Source organism: Coregonus lavaretus (assembly GCF_964263955.1).
Source record: "Coregonus lavaretus genome assembly, chromosome: 1".
In the NCBI taxonomy this organism is placed as follows: domain Eukaryota; kingdom Metazoa; phylum Chordata; class Actinopteri; order Salmoniformes; family Salmonidae; genus Coregonus; species Coregonus lavaretus.
The window spans coordinates 52,585,475-52,611,948 of record NC_139988.1 but is presented as its reverse complement, the minus strand read 5'-3'; the positions used below and the strand labels follow the sequence as shown (position 1 = coordinate 52,611,948).

General features: G+C 43.2%; 1 protein-coding gene across 1 annotated transcript; it reads left to right on the top strand.

Annotated features, from left to right (window-relative positions):
- Window positions 1-4,797: 4,797 nt before the first annotated feature.
- On the top strand, window positions 4,798-18,183 carry LOC311133470 (cytochrome c oxidase subunit 7A2-like, mitochondrial; the record flags this gene model as incomplete). Its single annotated transcript, XM_084166950.1, has 3 exons — window positions 4,798-4,998; window positions 17,527-17,661; window positions 18,046-18,183. 3 exons carry the CDS (start codon window positions 4,798-4,800, stop codon window positions 18,181-18,183), a joined length of 474 nt encoding a protein of 157 aa, XP_084023076.1.
- Window positions 18,184-26,474: the final 8,291 nt, after the last annotated feature.

Here is a 26,474-nt window from a genome sequence, read left to right as displayed (position 1 = left end):
GGGACCAGTGACGTTGCAGGAGGGCTAATGGGGGGGTGCCACCCCTCGCTACTCCTCAACACCTCTTCATCCACCCTAGAACTGTGTATCGATCCAAAACGTGGCCTCTTTCATTGTCTCAAACATATTTTGTTGACGTATCCCTCGTCTTTGAACAGCAGTTGTTGGGGTTATGTGTTTTGAGGTTTGCATACAGCACAGCCTTCAACCTTCAACAGTCAAGTCCAAGTAGGAAATAATAGAACCCGATGGGGACTAGGACAGTTTCCAAGGCTGCCATGGTGACAGTGGTTTTCAGGGCAGAGGGTATCTGGATCATGTCAGACCAGACAGAGGCCTTCACATACTGTGGATTACACTTCTGGCTGGCATTCTCCTCAAAAGAGATTTGAGTTGTAATGTCATTTTCAATCCCACACTCTGGCAGTGTCACAGTGTGGAGATGGAAGGTATCATTTCGCTTCTCTTTCTTAGATAATTTCTTTCTAGTATTCCTTCGGCCAGTGAGTGAACAACAATGCATTACAAAGAACCAAAGTGTATTAGTACAGTGTACACTGTATGTTCCCTTTAATCTTTCACTGCAATGCTCATCTTTCTGCTTTTATCTTGCGTACACAAACCTGACAGATATAAAGAGCACAACACTTTGTGAATTTGAATGAGCCCATTTACAACTCAAACATGGTCACATTTTAAACCTATTACCTATTCCACCTGAAAACCAACCAATGCGAAATGGCTTTGAAATGTATTTTTCGCAGAAACTAAGAGGGGGGGTGGGAGGGTTTTAACAAGAAAGAGTACAATACCGTGTGGGTCTGTCAGCTCAGCTGTGTAGGCAGGTCTGTAATGTGGAACACCGAGCCACAGATCGAGAGTGTGTCATGGAGAGACGGGTGGTTCGGCTGACACCACACAGTGCAGTGCGGAAAGGGCATGCCTGCCTCAGCCTCGAGAGCACTGCGAGTCTTCTAACTGGAGGAGTGTAACCATTTGTGGCTGGTGTCAAAACCTTGGGAGTCTCTACCTGTCACAACAAAGGCACTCGGCATGCCCCCCCCTCGGTACTGTATGTCAAAACCACCACAGCCTTGGTAGGCACTCCTCTCAACGTTGTTGTCTGGCCCACCTGCTTCTCCTCGACATACTGTCGACGCCATGTTTGAGTGGCTTGTGTGACGCATTCGGCCTCCTCTCCTGCCAGAGTGAATTCGGGTGAATCTGAAAAGCTTTCATCATGCCTTCACTCATTTCTATGGTGGGGAATTGGGAATCGGATCATCATGTGTTCTCTTCACATCAGCCTGCTTCAGGGTATCCTACCTGTTATCGCTAACACGTACCATTTCTCTTCTCTCAGATTGTGCATATTTAGTTTTTTGCCCTAGGACTACACAGCTAATTCAAATAACCAACTCATCATCAAGCTTTGCTTATTTGAATCAGCTGTGTAGTGCTAGGGCAAAAACCAAAACGTGCAGCAGGACCGAGTTTGGGAAACCCTGCTCTATTTGATGTGATTGGTATTCACCGCCGGGAATACCAGTCTAATTGTACTAGTGATGCTTGTTCTGTTGACACAGATTTGGTGTTCCTTTGCTTTGTCTCAGCCCCATCTGCTGCCTCTGATCTGCCCTGGCTTTTACTTGATTCATCAGGGATTCTAACTGCTGCAGGGGGGACTGAGACTCTGACACCATAAAAAATCCAAACAACATACAGACCATAATAGCTGGACTTTCTCTAACCATACTCTTTCCCTCTTCTTAGTCTGTTTGTCTCTCTGGCCCTCTTTCTCTCTCACACACACACAAACACACACATTTACACAAAGTCCCAGTGGTCACTACTAATTATCTGGGAGTGCCCCATTTCAATAACATGGGTAAACAACAAGAGAGTGGATTTCACATGTATTTTTCCAATCAACACTGCACATATAAAAAGTCAGAAAGGTCATCATGAATTAAATTTCTGAGTAAATCCATTGACACACATCTAAAGCGAAGTGGGATTACAAGACAAATCAGGCAATAAAAACTAATTTTGAGGAGATTAAACATGGTTCACTGGTTATAAGACCATTGAGTGACCTATTTAATGTCTGTCTGACACCCTGTCACCTTTGACAGTGCTCTACTCAATGAAATGTACAAATACTCCACGCCCCACTCAGTGCAATCTTGATATTTGGACTGGGAAAGTATTACGTGAGTATCTCTGTTGTCATCACAATATGTATTTTGCCATTGGACTAAAACTGTGAAAATTAATGTGACGTGTGTGACAAGTAAACCGCTAGGGAGTTTGATCCCTTGTGAAATGAACGGTTCTGGAAAAGTTGCTGTTGTGTTCAGGATCAGGTAAAAGGCAATGGGATTTTTGTTTTGTTGGAACAAATGTTGTATTTCTGAATTTAGTATTTGAGAATAACTTGAGAATATTTCCACTACTGTAAACCCTTGTAGGACATATTTCTTTGCTCACATTGGATGTAGTGGGGACAAAAGTGTCCCCACATTTGTTACAAGACTTGATAAATAGTGACATTTCAGATAGGACCTGCAACTTCTGGATACTCTACAGTACGTTGTCACACCCAAACACCTTCTGTGGGCCCCTCTAGCATATTGCTGCTTCAATAGAATGTACAATTTGAACAGTGCATATGATATCTTTTGAGAAAACGGTTGTGTTTATGCAAGCCATATCTACAAAATGTTTATAGTTTTTTCCGTTATTTTTTATGAAACCAGCTATTTTGTATAGAGCTTATGTTTACAGATAGAAGGGTTATATGGTTGTATATAAATAAAGCAAATCTGTCCAATCTTTACGTTAATCTGACTACATTTAGGCTTACATGCCTGTTCACTTTTGAGTTTACTTTATAATATCATAGAGTGGGTAACACACATATTAGCTAGCAGCCTCTTATTCATAATTCTTAATGCAAAATACAGGAAGTCATTCATTTCAATGGAACCCATTTTATTAATATATTACTATAACAAACAACAAAACATTGTTCAAGGAGAAAATTATGGGAGATTGATGTTTGAATAATGTATTTTTGACTATGCTTCTTAATTTACAGGGACACGTCGGGATTTTGTTAATGAAGACCTTTATCTACTTCCCCTGTGTGCAGTTTGAAGGAAATTGATAACTAGTGTCAGCACAATGACTGGACTTCTGTTACCACAGATGTCCAGTCATTGTGCTGACACTAGTTAGCATTGGCTTCTGAAACTACCTCCTAACGTAATACTGGACGCAGAGACATACAAATGGTATCCACAAGTTCATCTGACTCCGGGAAAGTAGATAAAAGGCTTCATTACCAAAATCTTGAAGTATCCCTTTAACCAGGTAGGTCTAAGTTGGCTGAGGGAACACATTTCCATTTATCACCACAACCTGAGAAGAGTTCCATCAAAGAAGGGTTCCAATGAGTTGGGGATGAATAACTGGCCATGATATGGGGGCAGATTAGGGATCCCTACTCTTGTGACATTTGATCATGACCAGAATCAGTATTTAGGTCTGGGCAGTGTCCCCAATCATGAGGGGGACCACCAGTCCATATGAATTGCCAACGCCAAGACAATGGATGCATTCCCCTGCTCAGACTTTGCATGCTTCAACCAATGGTTGCATGCCACGTCATCGACTGTGCAGTCGGGCACAAGATTGCTATAACATATGGGACCATTTTCCCTGCTCAGACGTTGCATGTATCAGCCAATGGTTGCGTGCCTCGCCATTGACTGTGCAGTCGGGTGGCAGATTGCTATAACATATGGGATGCGTTCCCCTGCTCAGACGTTGCATACATCAACCAATGGTTGCGTGCCATGTCATCGACTGTGTCATTGACTGACAGATTGCTATAACATATGATGTGTTTAGCTGATATGTAACATACCTATCAAGGCGTTGTGTGATCTGGCAGGCATCAGCAACGCCTGGGCAGAGGAACGTGCCATGATGTGGTTAGCTGATATGTAAAATACCTATCCAGATGTTGTAAGATCTGGCAGGTGTCAGCAACGCCTGGGCAGAGGAACACGCCCAACACCACTTCCAGCAACATCTAGTCGAGGGCTCTCCAACCCTGTTCCTGAAGAGCTACCCTCCTGTAGGTTTTTGATCCAACCTCAGTTGTAACTAACCTCATTGAGCTTATCAACCAGCTATTTATTAGAATCAGGTGTGCTAGATTAGGGTTGGAGCAAAAACCTACATGACGGTAGCTCTACAGGAACAGGGTTGGTCCAGCCCTGATCCAGTCCCATCCAGGTACCAACCAGTCCAGACACAAATAGTATTGTCACTTTCACAGCATATTGCAGGATGATTTGAGGACTCACTCAGGTCATTACCTGCTGATGCACAAAAGTTGTCATTTTCTATCTGATAAAATATGTGCTATGGTTCCAATAATTTTTTGTATTATATTCTCTACAGTCAATGACAGAGCCAGTGAGTATAAACATGTTGTAGTAGCTGCTTACCTAAATAAGACTTATTCATTACTTGATTTAATTATGACTACACTACATCTATCTTATTCCTACCCAAAGGGAACACCTGGAATGTCTTGTAGTTGGAGAAGGCGAGCTCGCGGGTCTACTGCAATATCTAAGCTCTCTCTTCCGCTAACCGCTCCGGTTTGCGGTTTAACTTCGCCATATGAACTGAGCTCAGACAGGTAGCCTGCGAAGTCGAAAAGGTGCTCAGTGATGCACCTCTTGGCACACAGTAAAGGTGGTGAGTAGTGAGGATGCGGCAATGGAGGATATGGAGAAAAGGTTGGAGAAGCAACAGCTGTGCTGGAATGCGATCAATATGGATGATAGTTGTGATGAAATGGATTGGAAGGATAAGGATCAAGGACCTGAATGGTCTGTAGTGGAGAGTAATAGGAAAAAGAGAGACTATGCTACTGAAAATAGTGGTGCTTGTAGCGATGACGGCGCGAAGAGGGTGGAGGTACGGAACAAGAGTAATGATATGTCGGAGTGGAAAGTTGTGATAGACTTTGATGTGACCACAGAGCCTCATCTACACCCTATCCAATTAACCAATGCCTTAAAGAAAGAGATAAGTTCAACTAGCCCAGTTAATTTGTATTTGTATTTATTAGGGATCCCCATTAGCTTCTGCAAAACAAACACGTTAAGGCACTTACATTTCAAATATAACAAAATATAAAACAGTACATCATATAACATCACATAACATTATTACACAACTACATATCTACAGTACAAAATGTATAATACCACCATACAACAATATTACAATATACGTGTGTGTAAAGTGCGTGTGCTAGAGCCTCTGTTGGTATGCGTGTGTCTGTACCTGTGTGTGTGTGTGTGTGTGTGACTCTTCACAGTCCCTGCTGTTCCATAAAATGCTTTTTAATCTTTTTAAAAAAAATCTGATTCTACTGCTTGCATCAGTTACCTGATGTGGAATAGAGTTCAATGTAGTCATGGCTCTATGTAGTACTGTGCATCTCCCATAGTCTGTTCTGGACTTGGGGATTGTGAAAAGACCTCTGGTGGCATGTATTGTGTGGTATGCATGAGGGTCCGAGCTGTCTGCCAGTAGTTTAAACAGACAGCTCGGTGCATTCAGCTTGTCAACACTTCTTACAAAAACAAGTAGAGATTAAGTCAATCTCTCCTCCACTTTGAGCCAAGGGAGATTGACATGCATATCATTAATGTTAGCTCCCCCATGTACATTTAAGGGCCAGCAATGCTTTCCTGTTCTGAGCCAAAGTCCCTCTTTGTACCACCTGACCACACAACTGAACAGTAGTCAAGGTGCGACAAAACTAGGGCCTGTAGGACCTGCCTTGTTGATAGTGTTTTTAAGAAGGCAGAGAAGTGCTTTATTATGGACAGACTTCTCCCCATCTTAGCTTCTGTTGTATAAATATGTTTTGACCATGACAGTTTACAATCCAGGGATACTCCAAGTAGTTTAGTCACCTCAACATGCTAAATTTCCACATTATTCATTACAAGATTTAGTTGAGGTTTAGGGTTTAGTGAATGATTTGTCCCAAATACAATGCTTTTAGTTTTTGAAATATTTAGGACTAACTTATTCCTTGCCACCCATTCTGAAACTAATTGCAGCTCTTTGTTAAGTATTGCAGTCATTTCAGTCGCTGTAGTAGCTGATGTGTATAGTGTTGAGTTATCCGCATACATAGACACACTGGCTTCACTCAACAGTAAATATTGAAAAAAGTAAGGGGCCTAGACAGCTTCCCTGGGGAATTCCGGATTCTACCTGGATAATGTTGGAGAGGCTTCCATTAAAGAACACCCTCTGTGTTCTGTTAGACAGGTAACTCTTTATCCACAATATAGCAGGGTGTGTAAAGACATAAAAACATGTGTTTTACCAGCAGCAGACTATGATCATGTCAAAAGCTGCACTGAAGTCTAACAAAACAGCCCCCACAATCATTTTATCATCAATTTCTCTCAGCCAATCATCAGTAATTTGTGTAAGTGCTGTGCTTGTTGAATGTCCTTCCCTATAAGCGGGCTGAAAGTCTGTTGTGAATTTGTTTACTGTAAAATAACATTGTATCTGGTCAAACATTTTTTCCAAAAGTTTACTAAGGGTTGGTAACAAGCGGATTGGTCGGCTATTTGAGCCAGTAAAGGGGCTTTACTATTCTTAGATAGTTTTGCTTCCCTCCAGGCCTGAGGGCACACACTTTTGTAGTAGGCTTAAATTGAATATATGGCAAATAGGAGTGGCAATATCGTCTGCTATTATCATCAGTAATACTTTTTTCACATCTTCCACACTCACTTTAAGGAATTCAAAGTTACAATGCTTGTCTTTCATAATTCGGTCAGATATACTTGGATGTGTAGTGTCAGTGTTTGTTGCTGGCATGTCATGACTACAGTGAGGGAAAAAAGTATTTGATCCCCTGCTGATTTTGTACGTTTGCCCACTGACAAAGAAATGATCAGTCTATAATTTTAATGGTAGGTTTATTTGAACAGTGAGAGACAGAATAACAACAAAAAAATCCAGAAAAACGCATGTCAAAAATGTTATAAATTGATTTGCATTTTAATGAGGGAAATAAATATTTGACCCCTCTGCAAAACATGACTTAGTAGTTGGTGGCAAAACCCTTGTTGGCAATCACAGAGGTCAGATGTTTCTTGTAGTTGGCGACCAGATTTGCACACATCTCAGGAGGGATTTTGTCCCATTCCTCTTTGGAGATCTTCTCCAAGTCATTAAGGTTTCGAGGCTGACGTTTGGCAACTCGAACCTTCAGCTCCCTCCACAGATTTTCTATGGGATTAAGGTCTGGAGACTGGCTAGGCCACTCCAGGGTCTTAATGTGCTTCTTCTTGAGCCATTCATTTGTTGCCTTGGCCGTGTGTTTTGGGTCATTGTCATGCTGGAATACCCATCCACGACCCATTTCCAATGCCCTGGCTGAGGGAAGGAGGTTCTCACCCAAGATTTGAAGGTACATGGCCCCGTCCATGTCCGTTTGATGCGGTGAAGTTGTCCTGTCCCCTTAGCAGAAAAACACCCCTAAAGCTTAATGATTCCACCTCCATGTTTGACGGTGTGGATGGTGTTCTTGGGGTCATAGGCAGCATTCCTCCTCCTCCAAACACGGCGAGTTGAGTTGATGCCAAAGAGCTCCATTTTGGTCTCATCTGACCACAACACTTTCACCCAGTTCTCCTCTGAATCATTCAGATGTTCATTGGCAAACTTCAGACGGGCATGTAAATGTTCTTTCTTGAGCAGGGGGACCTTGCGGGCGCTGCAGGATTTAAGCCCTTCATGGCGTAGTGTGATACCAATTGTTTTCTTGGTGACTATGGTCCCAGCTGCCTTGAGATCATTGACAAGATCCTCCCGTGTAGTTCAGGGCTGATTCCTCACCGTTCTCATGATCATTGCAACTCCACGAGGTGAGATCTTGCATGGAGCCCCAGGCCGAGGGAGATTGACAGTTCTTTTGTGTTTCTTCCATTTGCGAATAATCGCACCAACTGTTGTCACCTTCTCACCAAGCTGCTTGGCGATGGTCTTGTAGCCCATTCCAGCCTTGTGTAGGTCTACAATCTTGTCGCTGACATCCTTGGAGAGCTCTTTGGTCTTGGCCGTGGTGGAGAGTTTGGAATCTGATTGATTGACAGGTGTCTTTTAAACAGGTAACAAGCTGAGATTAGGAGCACTCCCTTTAAGAGTGTGCTACTAATCTCAGCTCGTTACCTGTATAAAAGACACCTGGGAGCCAGAAATCTTTCTGATTGAGAGGGGGTCAAATACTTATTTCCCTCATTAAAATGCAAATCAATTTATAACATTTTTGACATGCGTTTTTCTGTTTTTTTGTTGTTATTCTGTCTCTCACTGTTCAAATAAACCTACCATTAAAATGATTGACTAATCATTTCTTTGTCAGTGGGCAAACATACAAAATCAGCAGGGGATCAAATACTTTTTTCCCTCACTGTAAGTTTGCTAATCTTGCCAATAAAAAATTATTAAAGTAGTTGGCAATATCAGTGGGTTTTGTGATGAATGAGTTGAGTTTGCCTAATGGCCAACATTTAATTTAAGGTGCTACAAAGCTTTTTACTATGATTCTTTATATCATTTATCTTTGTTTCATAGTATAGTTTCTTCTTGTTTTTTTCAGTTTAGTCAAAATTTTTCTTAATTTGCAGTACGTTTGCCAATCGGTTGTGCTGCCAGACTCCTTTGCCATACCTTTTTTCTCATCCCTCACAACCATAACATTTTTCAATTCCTCATCTTTACAGTCATTTTCTTAATGGTGCATGCTTATTAGTAACTGGAATAAGCAATTTCACAAATGTGTCAAATGCAGCATCTGGTTGCTCCTCATTACACACCACAGACCAGCAAATATTATTTACATCATCAACATAAGAATCACTACACAATGTATTGTATGACCTCTTATACACTATATTAGGCCCAGCCTTTGGAACTTTGGTTTTCCTAGATATGGCTACTATATTGTGATCACTACATCCGATGGATTTGGATACTGCTTTAAAGCACATTTTTGCAGCATTAGTAAAGATGTGATCAATACATGTTGATGATTTAATTCCTGTGCTGTTTGTAACTACCCTGGTAGGTTGACTGATAATCTGAATGCAATCATATCGGTCCTCCCAAAATCTGCCACTAACACCGCGTAGGACTGACCCATGATTCCCTCATCATACCATATACACTAATGAATTTCTGTCTCCATCACTAGTTCAGCCCCTAAACAAGTCTGTAAGTATGCCTTCATGTGCTCATATGCCTCTTATTCCCCCTGACGATTGACCATAAGAATAGTTTGGTTTCCATATTCACCCCTCATGATATTGTCCAGAGTATAATTACCCCAACAAGCTATATTTCCACAGGCCTGTTGTCTGCTGGTGTCTAGAACCTTCCCTGACCACTTCACTCCCTTAGTTGCAGTATTGTAGGGCATCACTGGTGAATAGAACCTTTGGTTTTGGTAGCACTAGTCTGAAAGTTATTAACTGACCTTCAGCTGATCGAGAATCCTGGCACATTATATCCATTTGAGGCAGAAGAGAAAATGTAGTTTCGTTCTATAGACTCTGTGTCATTACGTTCCTTTCACACTCCTGTCTGTACCAAGACTACACCTTGTTCTGAACAGCCTATGTCCAATGTTCTAGTCCTGTTATCAAGTGGCTCCACCTTTATGATTCGTGACCTGTCTGGTTTCTACCCCAATGTACTCTCCTGTCTTCATATTTGGCGGATTGTCAGTTTGTCCTTTTTACATGGAGCGTTGACCATTATAGCAACTGACACAAAGACTATGACGGTTAAAGTAGCTCCCAGACCCCACCCAACTGCTTGTTTTTAGTAGAATCTACTCTTCCTCTTTGGCTCCTCTTCCTCTATCATAGCGGCTTCCAGCTCACCCATTATGCAGCTGGATCTCGTTTCACATGAAAAGTGTGTACACACCGGGGAGAGGCTTCGTTTTTTTACCACTGTGGGTGCGGTGAGGAGAACAGTGTGGGCCTGGACCAGTGCTGTCCAGACACTCCGGTCTGGTGGACCTTGATGTACACTCGGTTCCCCGAACTCAGCCTGTGCTCTCGGTTATCTCCTGGGCCCAGATTCACAAAACACTTCTTACAAATCTAATTAAGATGTTTGTTGCTAGGCAACTGTTTTAGCTAGCTATCTAGCTAGCAATGGCAATCATGTTAGCATATTTCCTACTGAGATTACTGTTCTAAAACATGTTATTGGGTTTAAAATAATTAATACTGAAACTTTCAGATGAAGTTGTGGGTGAATTAAACATGTTCAATCGCTTTCATGAGCTTTTTCTCTCACTGCCCTGAGTTTAAGATAAGGGTTTAGTTATATTGGAATTAAGAACATTTCCAAGAACTTTGTGTTCAAGAATCTGATTTCTTCTTAACTTTTTTCTTAAGGAGAAACATGAGAAATAGTGCAAACATTTTTTTTTACTTTGCTTAACTTTCTTCTTAAGTCTATAGTTAAGGAAAAAATAGCAGTTAAGAATATATGTACTTTTAAGAAGGTTTTGTGAATCTGGGCCCAGGAGTCTGCTCCTCATGTGCTGCTTTAACCTGTGATTACACACACTGTATGCATGGGTCATTCTCTGACAGTATGACGACATTAATTGACCCATAATTGCCAAATCACTCATTTGTAACATATGAATCATAGAGCTTAGGACTCTCATCAGTCTCCAGTTACCACCTCATGTGGTGTGAGTCCAATTGTTTCATTCATCAATGCCCTCCCTTTGCAGTGACATAGAGGGTTCGTCTGGTAGTGGTAGCTGTTTGATGGGTATAGACATTGTGCACACACAACACATTGTTTAACCGTACCCAACTCTCCCACGTGGTCTTGAACTGACAGTACATTTTCACCTCTCTTTGGTGCGTCGGTCAGTGATACATTTCAGCAAGAGTAGTATGAATCCTATTTGGCGCTCCTGGTTTCCTATTGGTCATGTCATACCACACCCCTCTGTGTCTATTTGACACCGACTCTCTAACCACGCCCATGTTTCCCCCCTCTCTAACCACGCCCATGTTCCCCCCTAAATTCTCTCAATCTGAGAATCACACCCTTTGTATTTACGTGGTCCTCTGTAGCTCAGCTGGTAGAGCACGGAGCTTGTAACGCCAAGGTAGTGGGTTCGATCCCCGGGACCACCCATACACAAAAATGTATGCACGCATGACTGTAAGTCGCTTTGGATAAAAGCGTCTGCTAAATGGCATATTATTATTATTTACATGCGGTTTGATAGAATTTTCTATTTAAGATAGATTCGAGCTGAATTGGTAGATTGCTTGTGCGCCTCTTTCAGCACCTCTATGGCTTTGTTAAACTTTTCGTCCTCTAGCCACCCTTTAAAGGGAGGATCGGGGCCGCAGGTAACCATTTCAATAGTTATTATTCCGACGCCTCTCCCGACGGTGTCCAGGGTGTTTAGATTTCCTCACCCACGTCTCTAATACAATTGCAACTTTTTTCAGGTAGTGATACCCACTTCCCGGAGAGTAGTTAAGGTATAGGTGCCTAATAATTTGGTCATGGGACCTCATACCTGGTATTAAAAATGATACTGAAGCGTCTGCCAATTTACTACTGGAGAATATGGGAGACCGAATATCTTAGACCAGTGTCACACTTCAAATATCACTGTTGTTGACAACACACGTTATCAAAATTACTCACAGTGGTCTTCGTATTTCCACATAATCTGTCACGGTTCCCTGTCCTTATTGCTACTGCTAATACACACAAATCACTTTCAAACAACATTCTAATATCCTTTCGCTTTTCCAAGCATGGAGGGGGCCATCCTCCAGAACTTACAGGCAACCTTCTATCGCCCATCCACATTCCCACTCACTGACAATGTTTCATCTTTAAGCACAGATATCCTCAGATATCTCCACCGTATGCACTTCCTTCCTTTGTCCTCCTACATGGACTACTTCTCTACAACCTACCGTACTAGTACACAAGAATGACAATTTATCCATACACACACGCACTCTACGGCCTCACGGACACCACAGCAGGGCTCCCCCTTACGGGTCTAGCAGGGAACCAATCCCACTCGGGATTTACCGCCCAGAAATTACCCTCCGCAGGGACCACCCTGCTCGGGCTTACCTTCTGGGACTTACCCTATACCATAAATCTATGACCAGTCGTAACACAATGGGACTACTGAATAAGCTCAGGCTTTCTAGGTCCATATCCTATAATTTGTATTCAACCTACGACTCTCGCCTCCCCAAGATGTCAGAATGAGTGGTAACAGGTGTAGGAACTGTGTCACGTTCGTTTAATGACGGGACAGACCAAGGCGCAGCGTGATATACGTACATGTTTATTAAACCAATAAACACTCGACAAAACAATAAACGAAACGAAACGTGAAGTCCAAGGTAGCACACACACAACATACCTTACAAGGAACAAGACCCCACAACCCACTAGTGCCAATAGGCTGCCTAAGTATGATCCCCAATCAGAGACAACGAGCGACAGCTGCCTCTGATTGGGAACCACACCGGCCAACATAGATATATACCTACTAGAAAAACAACATAGAACATGCACAACAAAGAATATACACACCCTGACTCAACATATAAGAGTCCCCTGAGTCAGGGCGTGACAGTACCCCCCCCCCCCCAAAGGTGCGGACTCCGACCGGACAACATAAACATAACAGGGTAGGGGCCGGGTGGGCATTCCGCCTCGGAGGCGGATTCGGCTCGGGGCGTGACGACCTCTTACTCTCCGCCTCCCTGTTGCGCCCCTGGTCTGGTCTGGACCTCCGCGCGCTGCATCCCCTCTCCTTCCTCCCACGATACGCCAGGCCCTGTCTGGACCCTGGTGTGGGAGACCCCGAACCTGGAGAGGGGCTGACGTCATGGTCTGGACAGGAGCCGCTGACCGGAACTGAATCAGGCACCGGTGGAGCGGACTGCTCTGGCTCCGGAGTGGCGCAGCTGACCGGAGCTGGATCAGGCACCGGTGGAGCGGACTGCTCTGGCTCCGGAGTGGAGCAGCTGACCGGAGCTGGATCAGGCACCGGTGGAGCGGACTGCTCTGGCTCCGGAGTGGAGCAGCGACGGGCACGGGCCGTGCCGGACTGGACAAACGCACCACTGGTCTGGTGCGAGGAGCAGGCACGGGCCGGACCGGACTAGGAACACGCACCACTGGCTTGATGCGAGGGACAGGAACGGGCCGGGCCGGACTGGCGACGCGCACCACTGGCTTGGTGCGAGGAGCAGGAACAGGCCGGGCCGGACTGGCGACGCGCACCACTGGCTTGGTGCGAGGAGCAGGAACAGGCCGGGCCGTGCTGGCGACGCGCACCACTGGCTTGATGCGAGGAGCAGGCACAGGCCGGGCCGGGCTGGCGACGCGCACCACTGGCTTGGTGCGAGGAGCAGGAACGGCCGGGCCGGGCTGGCGACGCGCAGCACTGGCTTGGTGCGAGGAGCAGGAACAGGCCGGGCCGAACTGTGGAGGCGGACTGGATGTCTAGAGCGGAGAGCTGGCACAACCCGTCCTGGCTGGCTGCCCACTTTCGCACTACACGTGCGGGGTGCTGGCACAGGACGCACTGGGCTATGATCCCCAATCAGAGACAAAGAGCGACAGCTGCCTCTGATTGGGAACCACACTGGCCAACATAGATATACACCTACTAGAAAAACAACTTAGAACATACACAACAAAGAATATACACACCCTGACTCAACATATAAGAGTCCCCTGAGTCAGGGCGTGACAAACTGTGCCTACCTTGTTTTTGGTGCCGGCTCCTGCTCCACCGATTCGGACTCTCCAGTTCGACTATAAATCGTGGTGAATCCTGCCAACAACGCCAACTGTTAGGTTCTGAACAAACAGAGTAAAAACTCAAACGGACGACTAGAAAAAGCTCAAACAAGTTTATTCACCCCACTGGGTGCCTCAGCTGCAAGCATATTTTGCACATCATCAAACAGGCATTTATATGTCAAGATGAGATTAGGGGTGTAACTTCTCAGAACTGCTATCTGTTGCCCAATACTGCTTAAATGTTGCGCTGTTGTCTTCGCAGTTAAGCAGCCTGCTAGCAGTTCCTCTTTATCCGGTCACTTCTCCATGATGTTTATCAGTGACCTCATGTTCACCTTACTCAACAGACCTGGGTCATATCCTCTATTCCCCTTTTCTCTCACATTACATTTCACTCAATAACTTTCCACACACCTAGTTCGTCTTTACCCTTCCTTGACCCCTAACATATACATTCCTTATACATGTAAAGTAATCATTAAGTTCTAGTATGGTAACATTAATAAGTATATTTCTAGATAGAATCCAGCACTAGCGTCACTAAATTGGCAGCAAGATTGCCAGCCAACAAACAAACAGAGAGTGAGTTAGCTATATCGACAATTCTATTTTTAGTAACGGAGTGTTTTCCAGACAAGGGTGGAATAGATCGTTACCAGATTGAGCTACTCTTATTTGCTAACGTTAGTTAGCTTACATTAGCTAATGCTAGTCAAAGAACAAACAAACAAACATGCTGAAGTTACCAGTCTAGCAGTGACTACCATGGCATAGGTGAAATTGATTGACAGTGTGTATCCAAAAGTTAGCTATATATATATGATTTAGCTGATGGCTTTCAGAGTTCAATACAGGCCTGTAACATTAGCTAGCTAACTTACCTAGTCCAGCTAGGCTAGCATGCTAGCTAACGTTACATTAACTCTAATCGAGAATCTTCTGTTTTGTTGTGAAGGGAAATCGTATCACTTCTCAGCTGTCATCTAAATGGATTCCCCATCAGTTCAGCCTGAACATCTCTCTAATAATCTTTGGTCACCGTAAGCATAATTCTTGATAGCTGCAAGCCACTGGCAGCATCAGAGTAAATCTCTGCGTTATGATGTCTTTTCATGGTGTTGTGGGAACAAGGTTACATTTATTAGATAGGTGACTCTTGGTGCCACAGAGTCTGGATTCCAGTATGTCGAGGGAGCTTACTGAGGTTTATCTTAGAATGATTGATAGACATAATAAACTGACTTGGGGTACAAGGTAATACCATCAAAGAAGGGAGTGCCCACTGATGGTTAACAGATGTTGTTGAAGAAACGTGTAACATGAAGTATATAAACTGAGAGATTTCCTTTGTCTAGTGGCACAGTGGTCTAAGGCACTGCATCGCAGTGCTAGCTGTGCCACTAGAGATCCTGGTTCGAATCCAGGCTCTGTCGTAGCCGGCCGCGACCGGGAGACCCATGGGGCGGTGCACAATTGGCCCAGCGTCGTCCAGAGTAGGGGAGGGAATGGCCAGCAGGGATGTAGCTCAGTTGGTAGAGCATGGCGTTTGCAACGGCAGGGTTGTGGGTTCGATTCCCACGAGGGGTATGAAAAAATTAAATAATGTATGCACTCACTAACTGTAAGTTGCTCTGGATAAGAGTGTCTGCTAAATGACTAAAATGTAAATGTCTAGTAGTTGGGATGACAAGAAGCAAAGCACGTGCCTTTTGTTAGACGAACCTGGTACCGTATCTATTAAATATTTTGTATTAACTCCCCATATAATTGTTTAAGTTTATTATTGCATCCTCAATTACTTGACACCAGAGAAACTCATCATAACACTCTGGTAGGTAGAATGGGGAAAGATAGCTCACTTTTGGTGCTTGTTTGTAATTAGCACAGCCAGACACACAACACCACACGGGCATGATGACAAACGTTGCCTATAGAAGTTCTGAGATTACTGTGTGTTGGTCATTCAAAGTAAACAATTATTAAGCGAGCATTGTGTTAAGAAGCAGTGCGGCTTGGCGGGTCATGTTTCGGAGGACGCATGTCTCGACCTTCGCCTCTCCTGAACCCGTTGAAGATTGTAACTAGCAATTGAATATCATGAAATTGGGGAGAAAAAAAAGGGTAAAATTACACCAACAAAAAAAACACATGATGCAAACCGATGATGTCATTGGAAACACATATCTTCCTCTATCTTTTTTACTACAAAACATAGAAACGCACCATTTTCACATTTGTTGATGTTGTTGTGGTGCTGGAGAAGATGAAGTTGAAAGAATTGTGAAGTTTCCCTTTAAAGAAAATGTTCAGGGAGGTAGTGATTGAGGCCTAAAGGTTGATCAGTAGGAAAGCGGGTCAAATAACTGAATGCTGGGGGGGGGGGGGGGCTAGAGAAGCCCAGATATACAGAATCAATGGGCTAGAGAGGCCCAGATATATAGAATCAATCAGAATCACTAGTGCTTCTAATAGTCCTGCCATGGTTTCGAAGCCTGTTCAGAAATCTTGCTCCCATAAATGTACTGTGTCAAAGAACACTTTGAAAGTAAATAAAATTGACTTCATAGCTTTAATTGAAAAGGTTAGCAACACGACTCGGATTGTGGAAAGCAGCTAGTTTGCTAATTTACACGGTTTCAGTTTGGCAAAGCAAACAAATGCATGGATTTACACAACATCGCAAAAAAATCGTAAGACAGATATTGTTTTATAACAATTAACTGGCTAGCTTATTGTAGTTGGCTAAGGCGACTGAACTGATAAAGCGAACTAGCTAGGCTCTATACTAACACATTAGCTTTAACTAGGAAACTGGCAAGCTGCTGTGGTTTATCTAACGTTAACGTTGTAACGTTAGCTAACTAGCAGCGTTTTGTTGCCGAGACATTCTGGATTACCGGCAGTAGCTAGTCGATGAACTACTAAACATGCATAACTAGAGAGCTAGCTATAATCTATAAAGTTAGTTAACATTAGTACCCTAGTAGGTAAGGTAGTGAGCTAACATTAGCTATCTAGCTAGTTTTTACAACTAGCTACCTCTGAATTTTTTTGTACTTTTACCCCTTTTCTCCCCAATTTCGTGAAACAATCATGTCGAGTTAACCCAACCCACACGTCCTGATACATTTTGACCCTTCATCAGTCAGTGGGTTTACATTAACTTATTATACACAAGCAACTTGGGTTTGTGGACTGTGTGTCTCATGAGTAAGTATTGCTTGAATGCATATTGCACGGTGTGATAGTGTAGCCTGGCGTGTAGGAGTGTTGGGCCAGTAACCAAAAGGTTGCTGGATCGAATCCCCGAGCTGACAAGGTAAAAGTATTTCTGCCCCTAAGCAAGGCAGTTAACCCACTGTTCCCTGGGTGCTGATTACGTGGATGTTGATTAAGGCAGCTCTCCCGCACCTCTCTGATTCAAAGGGGTTGGGTTAAATGCGGAAGACACATTTCAGTTGAATGCATTCAGTTGTACGACTGACTAGGTATCCCCCTTTCCCCATTAGCTAGATGGTCTATGTGTTTGGGTCATGTGGTATTCAGTCTAAAGTTCTGTTGTCTCTCCAGGGGTTGCGGGTAACTTTACCCACGGAGGCTCCCCCAATGATCTTTGCCACCCCCACCAAATATGTGTCAGAGGCAGGGAACATGGTGGAGTACCTGGGACACAACAAAGTCCCTGACCTACAAAAACTCTTCCAGGTACAGACAAACTTCTCTAACCTTTGTTTGACCTAGACCCTGCTTATATGTTATCGGGTCACTGGGGTTATGTGAAAACGTATTAAGCTTGTGTGGCAGTTTTCCCTACTTGACCTTGGTTTGTTTGGTTAGAAGATACAACGATAATATACTCCTGTGGAAATTTACTTTGATAACCATGAACTTTCACTGCCAAAATGTACTTGCACTGATAGAGATTAAAATCATACTACTAGAAAGTTATACACTCCTTCTCTGTCCCTGCAGAGAAGTTGTGAGCAGTAATAAAGTTTGGACTTGACATGTCTCAGGATTTCCCCCTGTGACTCACAGTGGGGAGTTGGGGATTGCTATCAAATATCTAATTCTCTTTGTACATTGCAGAAGTCTGATGGTGTCCCTGTGCACCTGAAGGGAGCCCTGATGGACAAGATGCTGTACAGGACTACCATGCGCCTGACCATCGGCGGGATCCTCTACTGCCTGATGGCTCTCTACATCGCTGCCCAGCATCGGAAGTGATCAGCCTCCTCCCCTTCAAGGGTCCAGCAGGATTCTATATTATTCAGATTAGGAGCAATAATGTGGATGATGATTATGCTCACAGTCGGTCAAGGAAAGGAATCGCTTTACCCGCCAAAATTATGTATTACCCCCCTTGTCTTATTTATTGCCTAGTTTCATGTTAGGTTTACTTCTGCAAGATTTCATCAGACTCAAATAATCTCTCATTGTGCATTTGCACATGTGTATCTCTACTGACGTTTCAGTAACAGTTTCCTTTACAACCAGTACCATTTCAGTATTTCAATAACTACAACTGCTCATCAACAATCTAAAAAAACAACAGTCTGACCATGTTTTCTGTCAGCGCACATGTATGTGTGTGGAAAGGATTTGGGGTCTCATATCATGGATGAATTTAGGTTATCTTTTGTTTGGACGAGAGAGTGGACAGGGCTAGCATCTTTCAATGCTAATAATGAGGTGGTACTTCACGTTGTGTGATATCGTTAATGAGTCTCTCTGTAATATGCTCTGAACACCCCCAAGTCCCTATGTTATGGTGCTGAGGTTATGAGTTGTCATTTAGGCTGCATTCCAACTGACAGTGTTCTGTAAAAAGAGTGTGCACACACATTGGATTGCACAGAGTATCCAACAAGTCATAATGTTGTCTTGGGGATAATAAAGTATATTTTGTTTGTAAAACATGATTTTTTATTTTATTTCATTTATTTGTTATCTAGTAAAATCTCAATGAAGGCCTATCTAACTACTTATAGGAATAGCTGACCTTGAAACAGGATATTCCTCATAGCAGGATGTATGACTTAGCATGCTACTTGGACATCCTAGTTCAACTGGTAGTTTATTTACCATGTCATTGATTTTTATTCTCCAACTCAATTCAGCCCAATAAGAGATATACACTACCAGTCAAAAGTTTGGACACACCTACTTATTCAAGGGTTTTTCTTTATTTTTATTATTTTTACATTGTAGAATAATAGTGAAGACATCAAAACTATGAAATAAATGGTTATGATGTGTATCGCACTGATAGAGTTAAGAAGGTTGGGGGTGTGACTATATATGTAAAGACTAAATTCCTTGTAAGTGTGGCAAACTCTGAAACTATTTGTAAACAGTTGGAATTTCTTACTTTGAATCTTGAGGTTTCAAAGGGTCTCTCTATAACTGTAATTGGCTGTTGTAGACCTCCCTCTCCTCTCTGTGATGCATTTTCTTCTCTAATGCATCTTATGTCTAAACTTCTTTACAGTGAAATTATCTTGATTGGTGATGTCAACTGGTGTTGGTTAAAGCCGGTGTCTGTTGATTTTAAAATGTATTGTAATTCTATGAATCTTACCCAGTTGATAATTCACCCACCCGCCCAAATCTCAAATGTCCAGAGAAATCTACCCTGATTGATTTGATATTGACACATGTTCCACATAAATATTCTGCGGTTGGTTTTTCTGTAATGATTTAAGTGACCATTGTGCTGTTGTTGCTGTTAGAAATACTAAGGTACTTAAGACAAACCCACGCTTTATTCATTAGAGACATTTTAAGAGTTTTATTGAGCAGATTTCTTTCATAATTTGTTTTATTTTGACTGGAGCAAGATTGAGCTTATTCCTGATGTGGAAACTGCCTTGAAGTTCTTTCATGATAAACAAACATGCCCCATTCCGCAGGTTCAGTGTTAAAGGGTGGGATAATCCATGGTTTTCTTCTGAGCTGTCCTGTATTATTCACAAACGTAATCTAGCCTCGGCTAAAGCAAGGAGATCATGTTCTGATGCTGATTGGCTTCTTTTTAGGCAGCTACGAAACAAGTGTTCTTCTCTAATCAGGAAGGGCAAGTCTGAATATTTTATGTCTGTTACCACTGATAACCTGAATGACCCTAGAAAGTTTTGGAAGGCTATTAAGTCTATGTCTGGTAACAGTAATGTTAATGAATTACCGTCATGTGTATTGAAGGACTCTGTTGCTGTATATGACTAAACTGAAATGTTGAATTGTTTCAATGAGCACTTTGTATCATCTGGTAGGCTGTTTGATTCAGTATCCTCTGTCTCTGTACAACCTTGTGTGGATGAACAGGTGAGAGCTGGTCAAACGTTGAGCTTTTCACTGTTCTCAGTGCAGGAGGTACATAATGCCCTGAAATCCTTAGATCAGAGAAAGCCTGCAGGTCCTGATCTTCTTGATCCCTGCTTTTTAAAACTGGCAGCTGATTTAATAGCTGAACCACTTACATATCTGTACAATCTAACCCTGGAATATAATGAAATTACAAGGATCTGGAAATCAGCATTTGTCCTACCACTTTTAAAAGGGGGAGTTCCAATTCTTTTAAATAATTATTGGCCCATGTCAAAGCTGTCACCCCTGGCACCCTTGTTAGTGAACAGCTAAAATTGTTTTTATTTACTATCTCTATTTTATCAATGTACCAATCGGGATTCAGGAAGTAGCATAGCACAATTACAGCAGCCATGAAGGTTTTAAATGATATCACCGAAGCCCTTGCCAAAAAACAGTACTGTGTCTCACTTTTTATTGATCTCTCTAAGACTTTTGATACAGTTGATCATGCTATAATGAGGCAGTGATTGTCGAGTGTAGGTCTTTCGGAGCATGCAGTTGAATGGTTTGCTAACTATCTGTCTGATATACAGTGGGGAGAACAAGTATTTCATACACTGCCGATTTTGCAGGTTTTCCTACTTACAAAGCATGTAGAGGTCTGTCATTTTTATCATAGGTACACTTCAACTGTGAGATGGGATTTTGGCCCACTCCTCCATACAGACCTTCTCTAGATCCTTCAGGTTTCGGGGCTGTCGCTGGGCAATACGGACTTTCAGCTCCCTCCAAAGATGTTCTATTGGGTTCAGGTCTGGAGACTGGCTAGGCCACTCCAGGACCTTGAGATGCTTCTTACGAAGCCACTCCTTAGTTGCCCTGGCTGTGTGTTTCGGGTCGTTGTCATGCTGGAAGACCCAGCCACGACCCATATACAATGCTCTTACTGAGGGAAGGAGGTTGTTGGCCAAGATCTCGCGATACATGGCCCCATCCATCCTCCCCTCAATACGGTGCAGTCGTCCTGTCCCCTTTGCAGAAAAGCATCCCCAAAGAATGATGTTTCCACCTCCATGCTTCACGGTTGGGATGGTGTTCTTGTGGTTGTACTCATCCTTCTTCTTCCTCCAAACACGGTGAGTGGAGTTTAAACCAAAAAGCTCTATTTTTGTCTCATCAGACCACATGACCTTCTCCCATTCCTCCTCTGGATCATCCAGATGGTCATTGGCAAACTTCAGACGGGCCTGGATATGCGCTGGCTTGAGCAGGGGGACCTTGCATGCGCTGCAGGATTTTAATCCATGACGGCGTAGTGTGTTACTAATGGTTTTCTTTGAGTCTGTGGTCCCAGCTCTCTTCAGGTCATTGACCAGGTCCTGCCATGTAGTTCTGGGCTGATCCCTCACCTTCCTCATGATCATTGGTGCCCCACGAAGTGAGATCTTGCATGGAGCCCCAGACCGAGGGTGATTGACCGTCATCTTGAACTTCTTCCATTTTCTAATAATTGCGCCAACAGTTGTTGCCTTCTCACCAAGCTGCTTGCCTATTGTCCTGTAGCCCATCCCAGCCTTGTGCAGGTCTACAATTTTATCCCTGATGACCTTACACAGCTCTCTGGTCTTGGCCATTGTGGAGAGGTTGGAGTCTGTTTGATTGAGTGTGTGGACAGGTGTCTTTTATACAGGTAATGAGTTCAAACAGGTGCAGTTAATACAGGTAATGAGTGGAGAACAGGAGGGCTTCTTAAAGAAAAACTAACAGGTCTGTGAGAGCCGGAATTCTTATTGGTTGGTAGGTGATCAAATACTTATGTCATGCAATAAAATGCAAATTAATTACTTAAAAATCATACAATGTGATTTTCTGGATTTTTGTTTTAGATTCCGTCTCTCACAGTTGAAGTGTACCTATGATAAAAATTACAGACCTCTACATGCTTTGTAAGTAGGAAAATCGGCAGTGTATCAAATATTTGTTCTCCCCACTGTAACTCAGTGCACTCAAGTTGATGGGCTCATGTCTGTTAAATTGTCTGTCTGTAATGGTGTGCCCCAGGGCTCTGTACTTGATCCCCTCTTATTCACTATTTATATAAATAATTTAGACAAAAATGTGCAAAATGCCCAACTTCACTTTTATGCTGATGATACTGTTATTTATTGTTGTGCCTCGTCTCTCACAAAAGCTTTCCAGAACTTGCAAACTGCTTTTTATACTGTTCAACATACCTTGTGTCAATTAAAGCTTATCCTCAATGCTGACAAAACTAAAATAATGATGTTTTCTAAAGCAAGAAACAGACCACTGAACATTTCACCTATTACTACCTGTCAGGGCAATAAGATTGAGGTTGTAACCTCATATAAATATCTTGGCATTTTTATTGAATGACAGCCTCTCTTTTAAATTGCATATTCAATAACTTACAAAAAAATGAAGCTGAAGTTGTTTTGATTTTGAAGCCAGAAGGAGGCTAGTATGAGCTACATTTATGCCTATACTAGACTATGGAGATATTTTATATATGATCGCTTCCGCTCAGTGTTTGAGATCAATTGACACCCTTTATCATGGAGCATTGAGATTTATTTTAAACTGCAAAACCCTTACGCACCATTGCACTTTATATACCAGGGTTGGCTGGCCTTCTCTAGTCACTCGTAGTCTCAGTCTCTGGTATACTTTTATTTACAAAGCCATTTTGGGTTTACTACCATTTTATCTGGGCATTTTTATTCTTCAGAAATGTGGTGGGTACTCCCTTCGTTCGCAGGACTTTATCCTGCTAAATGTTCCAAATGTCTGAACTGAATTTGGTAAAAGGGCTTTTATGTACTCTGCGCCATCGGCTTGGAACGCCTTACAACATACTCTTAAACTGGAAGAACTTGTCCCGATTGGTGTTTTTAAATCATTGATGAAGGATTTTGAGGCTGATTCCTTGACCTGTCAATGTTTTTAAATTGCTGTTTTATGATTTTGTTATGCTCCTGTGATTTCTATGGATGTTTACTAGATTACTTGTAGTTTTTCATGTTGTCTGTCTCTAATTGTGTAATGACTTGGTGCTGCCGATCTTGGCCAGGACGCTCTTGAAAAAGAGATTTAAAATCTCAATGAGCCTTTCCTGGTTAAATAAAGGTTAAATAAAAAAAGGACTAAAACTGACATGAGCAGTCAAACTGATGTCTGAAATAGCTACTCCTACAATCAATCAGTTCAATCAATTTTATTTTATATAGCCCTTCTTACATCAGCTAATATCTCGAAGTGCTGTACAGAAACCCAGCCTAAAACCCCAAACAGCTAGTAATGCAGGTGTAGAAGCACGGTGGCTAGGAAAAACTCCCTAGAAAGGCCAAAACCTAGGAAGAAACCTAGAGAGGAACCAGGCTATGAGGGGTGGCCAGTCCTCTTCTGGCTGTGCCGGGTGGAGATTATAACAGAACCATGCCAAGATGTTCAAAAATGTTCATAAGTGACAAGCATGGTCAAATAATAATCAGGAATAAATCTCAGTTGGCTTTTCATAGCCGATCATTAAGAGTTGAAAACAGCAGGTCTGGGACAGGTAGGGGTTCCATAACCGCAGGCAGAACAGTTGAAACTGGAATAGCAGCAAGGCCAGGCGGACTGGGGACAGCAAGGAGTCACCACGGCCGGTAGTCCCGACGTATGGTCCTAGGGCTCAGGTCTCTCAGTTGGCTTTTCATAGCCGATCATTAAGAGTTGAAAACAGCAGGTCTGGGACAGGTAGGGGTTTCGTAACCGCAGGCAGAACAGTTGACTGGAATAGCAGCAAGGCCAGGCGGACTGGGGACAGCAAGGTGTCATCATGCCCGGTAGTCCTGACGTATGGTCCTAGGGCTCAGGTTCTCAGAGAGAAAGAGAGAACGAGAGAATTAGAGAGAGCATACTTAAATTCACACAGGACACTGGATAAGACAGGAGAAGTACTCCAGGTATAACCAACTAACCCCAGCCCCCCGACACATAAACTACTGCAGCATAAATACTGGAGGCTGAGACAGGAGCGGTCCGGAGACACTGTGGCCCCATCCGAAGAAACCCCCGGACAGGGCCAAACAGGAAGGATATAACCCCACCCACTCTGCCAAAGCACAGCCCCCGCACCACTAGAGGGATATCCTCAACCACCAACTTACAATCCTGAGACAAGGCCGAGTATAGCCCACAGAGGTCTCCACCACAGCACAAACCAAGGGGGGGCGCCAACCCAGACAGGAAGATCACGTCAGTAACTCAACCCACTCAAGTGACGCACCCCTCCTAGGGACGGCATGAAAGAGCACCAGCAAGCCAGTGACTCAGCCCCTGTAACAGGGTTAGAGGCAGAGAACCCCAGTGGAGAGAGGGGAACCGGCCTGGCAGAGACAGCAAGGGCTGTTCGTTGCTCCAGAGCCTTTCCGTTCACCTTCACACTCCTGGGCCAGACTACACTCAATCATATGACCTACTGAAGAGATAAGTCTTCAGTAAAGACTTAAAGGTTGAGACCGAGTCTGCGTCTCTCACATGGGTAGGCAGACTGTTCCATAAAAATGGAGATCTATAGGAGAAAGCCCTGCCTCCCGCTGTTTGCTTAGAAATTCTAGGGACAATTAGGAGGCCTGCGTCTTGTGACCGTAGCGTACGTATTGGTATGTACGGCAGGACCAACTCGGAAAGATAGGTAGGAGCAAGCCCATGTAACGCTTTATAGGTTAACAGTAAAACCTTGAAATCAGCCCTTGCCTTAACAGGAAGCCAGTGTAGGGAAGCTAGCACTGGAGTAATATGATCAAATTTCTTGGTTCTAGTCAGGATTCTAGCAGCCGTATTTAGCACTAACTGAAGTTTATTTAGTGCTTTATCCGGGTAGCCGGAAAGTAGAGCATTGCAGTAGTCTAACCTAGAAGTAACAAATGCATGGATTAATTTTTCTGCATCATTTTTGGACAGAAAATTTCTGATTTTTGCAATGTTACGTAGATGGAAAAGTTGATTTGTCGGAGGAAAGACCATTCACAGAGACAAACTGATATCTTTCCGACAGGTAAGATCTAAACCAGGCCAGAACTTGTCCGTGTAGACCAATTTGGGTTTCCAGTCTCTCCAAAAGAATGTGGTGATCGATGGTGTCAAAGGCAGCACTAAGGTCTAGTAGCACGAGGACAGATGCAGAGCCTCGGTCTGATGCCATTAAAAGGTCATTTACCACCTTCACAAGTGCAGTCTCAGTGCTATGATGGGGTCTAAAACCAGACTGAAGCATTTCGTATACATTGTTTGTCTTCAGAAAGGCAGTGAGTTGCTGCACAACAGCTTTTTCTAAAATTTTTGAGAGGAATGGAAGATTCGATATAGGCCGATAGTTTTTTATATTTTCCGGGTCAAGGTTTGGCTTTTTCAAGAGAGGCTTTATCACTGCCACTTTTAGTGAGTTTGGTACACATCCGGTGGATAGAGAGCTGTTTATTATGTTCAACATAGGAGGGCCAAGCACAGGAAGCAGCTCCTTCAGCAGTTTAGTAGGAATAGGATCCAGTATGCAGCTTGAAGGTTTAGAGGCCATGATTATTTTCATCATTGTGTCAAGAGATATAGTACTAAAACACTTAAGTGTCTCTCCCGATCCCAGGCCCTCGCAGAGCTGTGCAGATCCAGGACAGCTAAGCCCTGGAGGAATACGCAGATTCAAAGAGGAGTCCGTAATTTGCTTTCTAATGGTCATGATCTTTTCCTCAAAGAAGTTCATGAATTTATTACTGCTGAAGTGAAAGCCATCCTCTCTTGGGGAATGCTGCTTTTTAGTTAGCTTTGCAACAGTATCAAAAATAAATTTTGGATTGTTCTTATTTTCCTCGATTAAGTTGGAAAAGTAGGATGATCGAGCAGCAGTGAGGGCTCTTCGGTACTGCACGGTACTGTCTTTCCAAGCTAATCGGAAGACTTCCAGTTTGGTGTGGCGCCATTTCCGTTCCAATTTCCTGGAAGCTTGCTTCAAAGCTCGGGTATTTTCTGTATACCAGGGAGCTAGTTTCTTATGACAAATGTTTTTCGTTTTTAGGGGTGCAACTGCATCTAGGGTATTGCGCAAGGTTAAATTGAGTTCCTCAGTTAAGTGGTTAACTGATTTTTGTCCTCTGACGTCCTTGGGTAGGCAGAAGGAGTCTGGAAGGGCATCAAGGAATTTTTGTGTT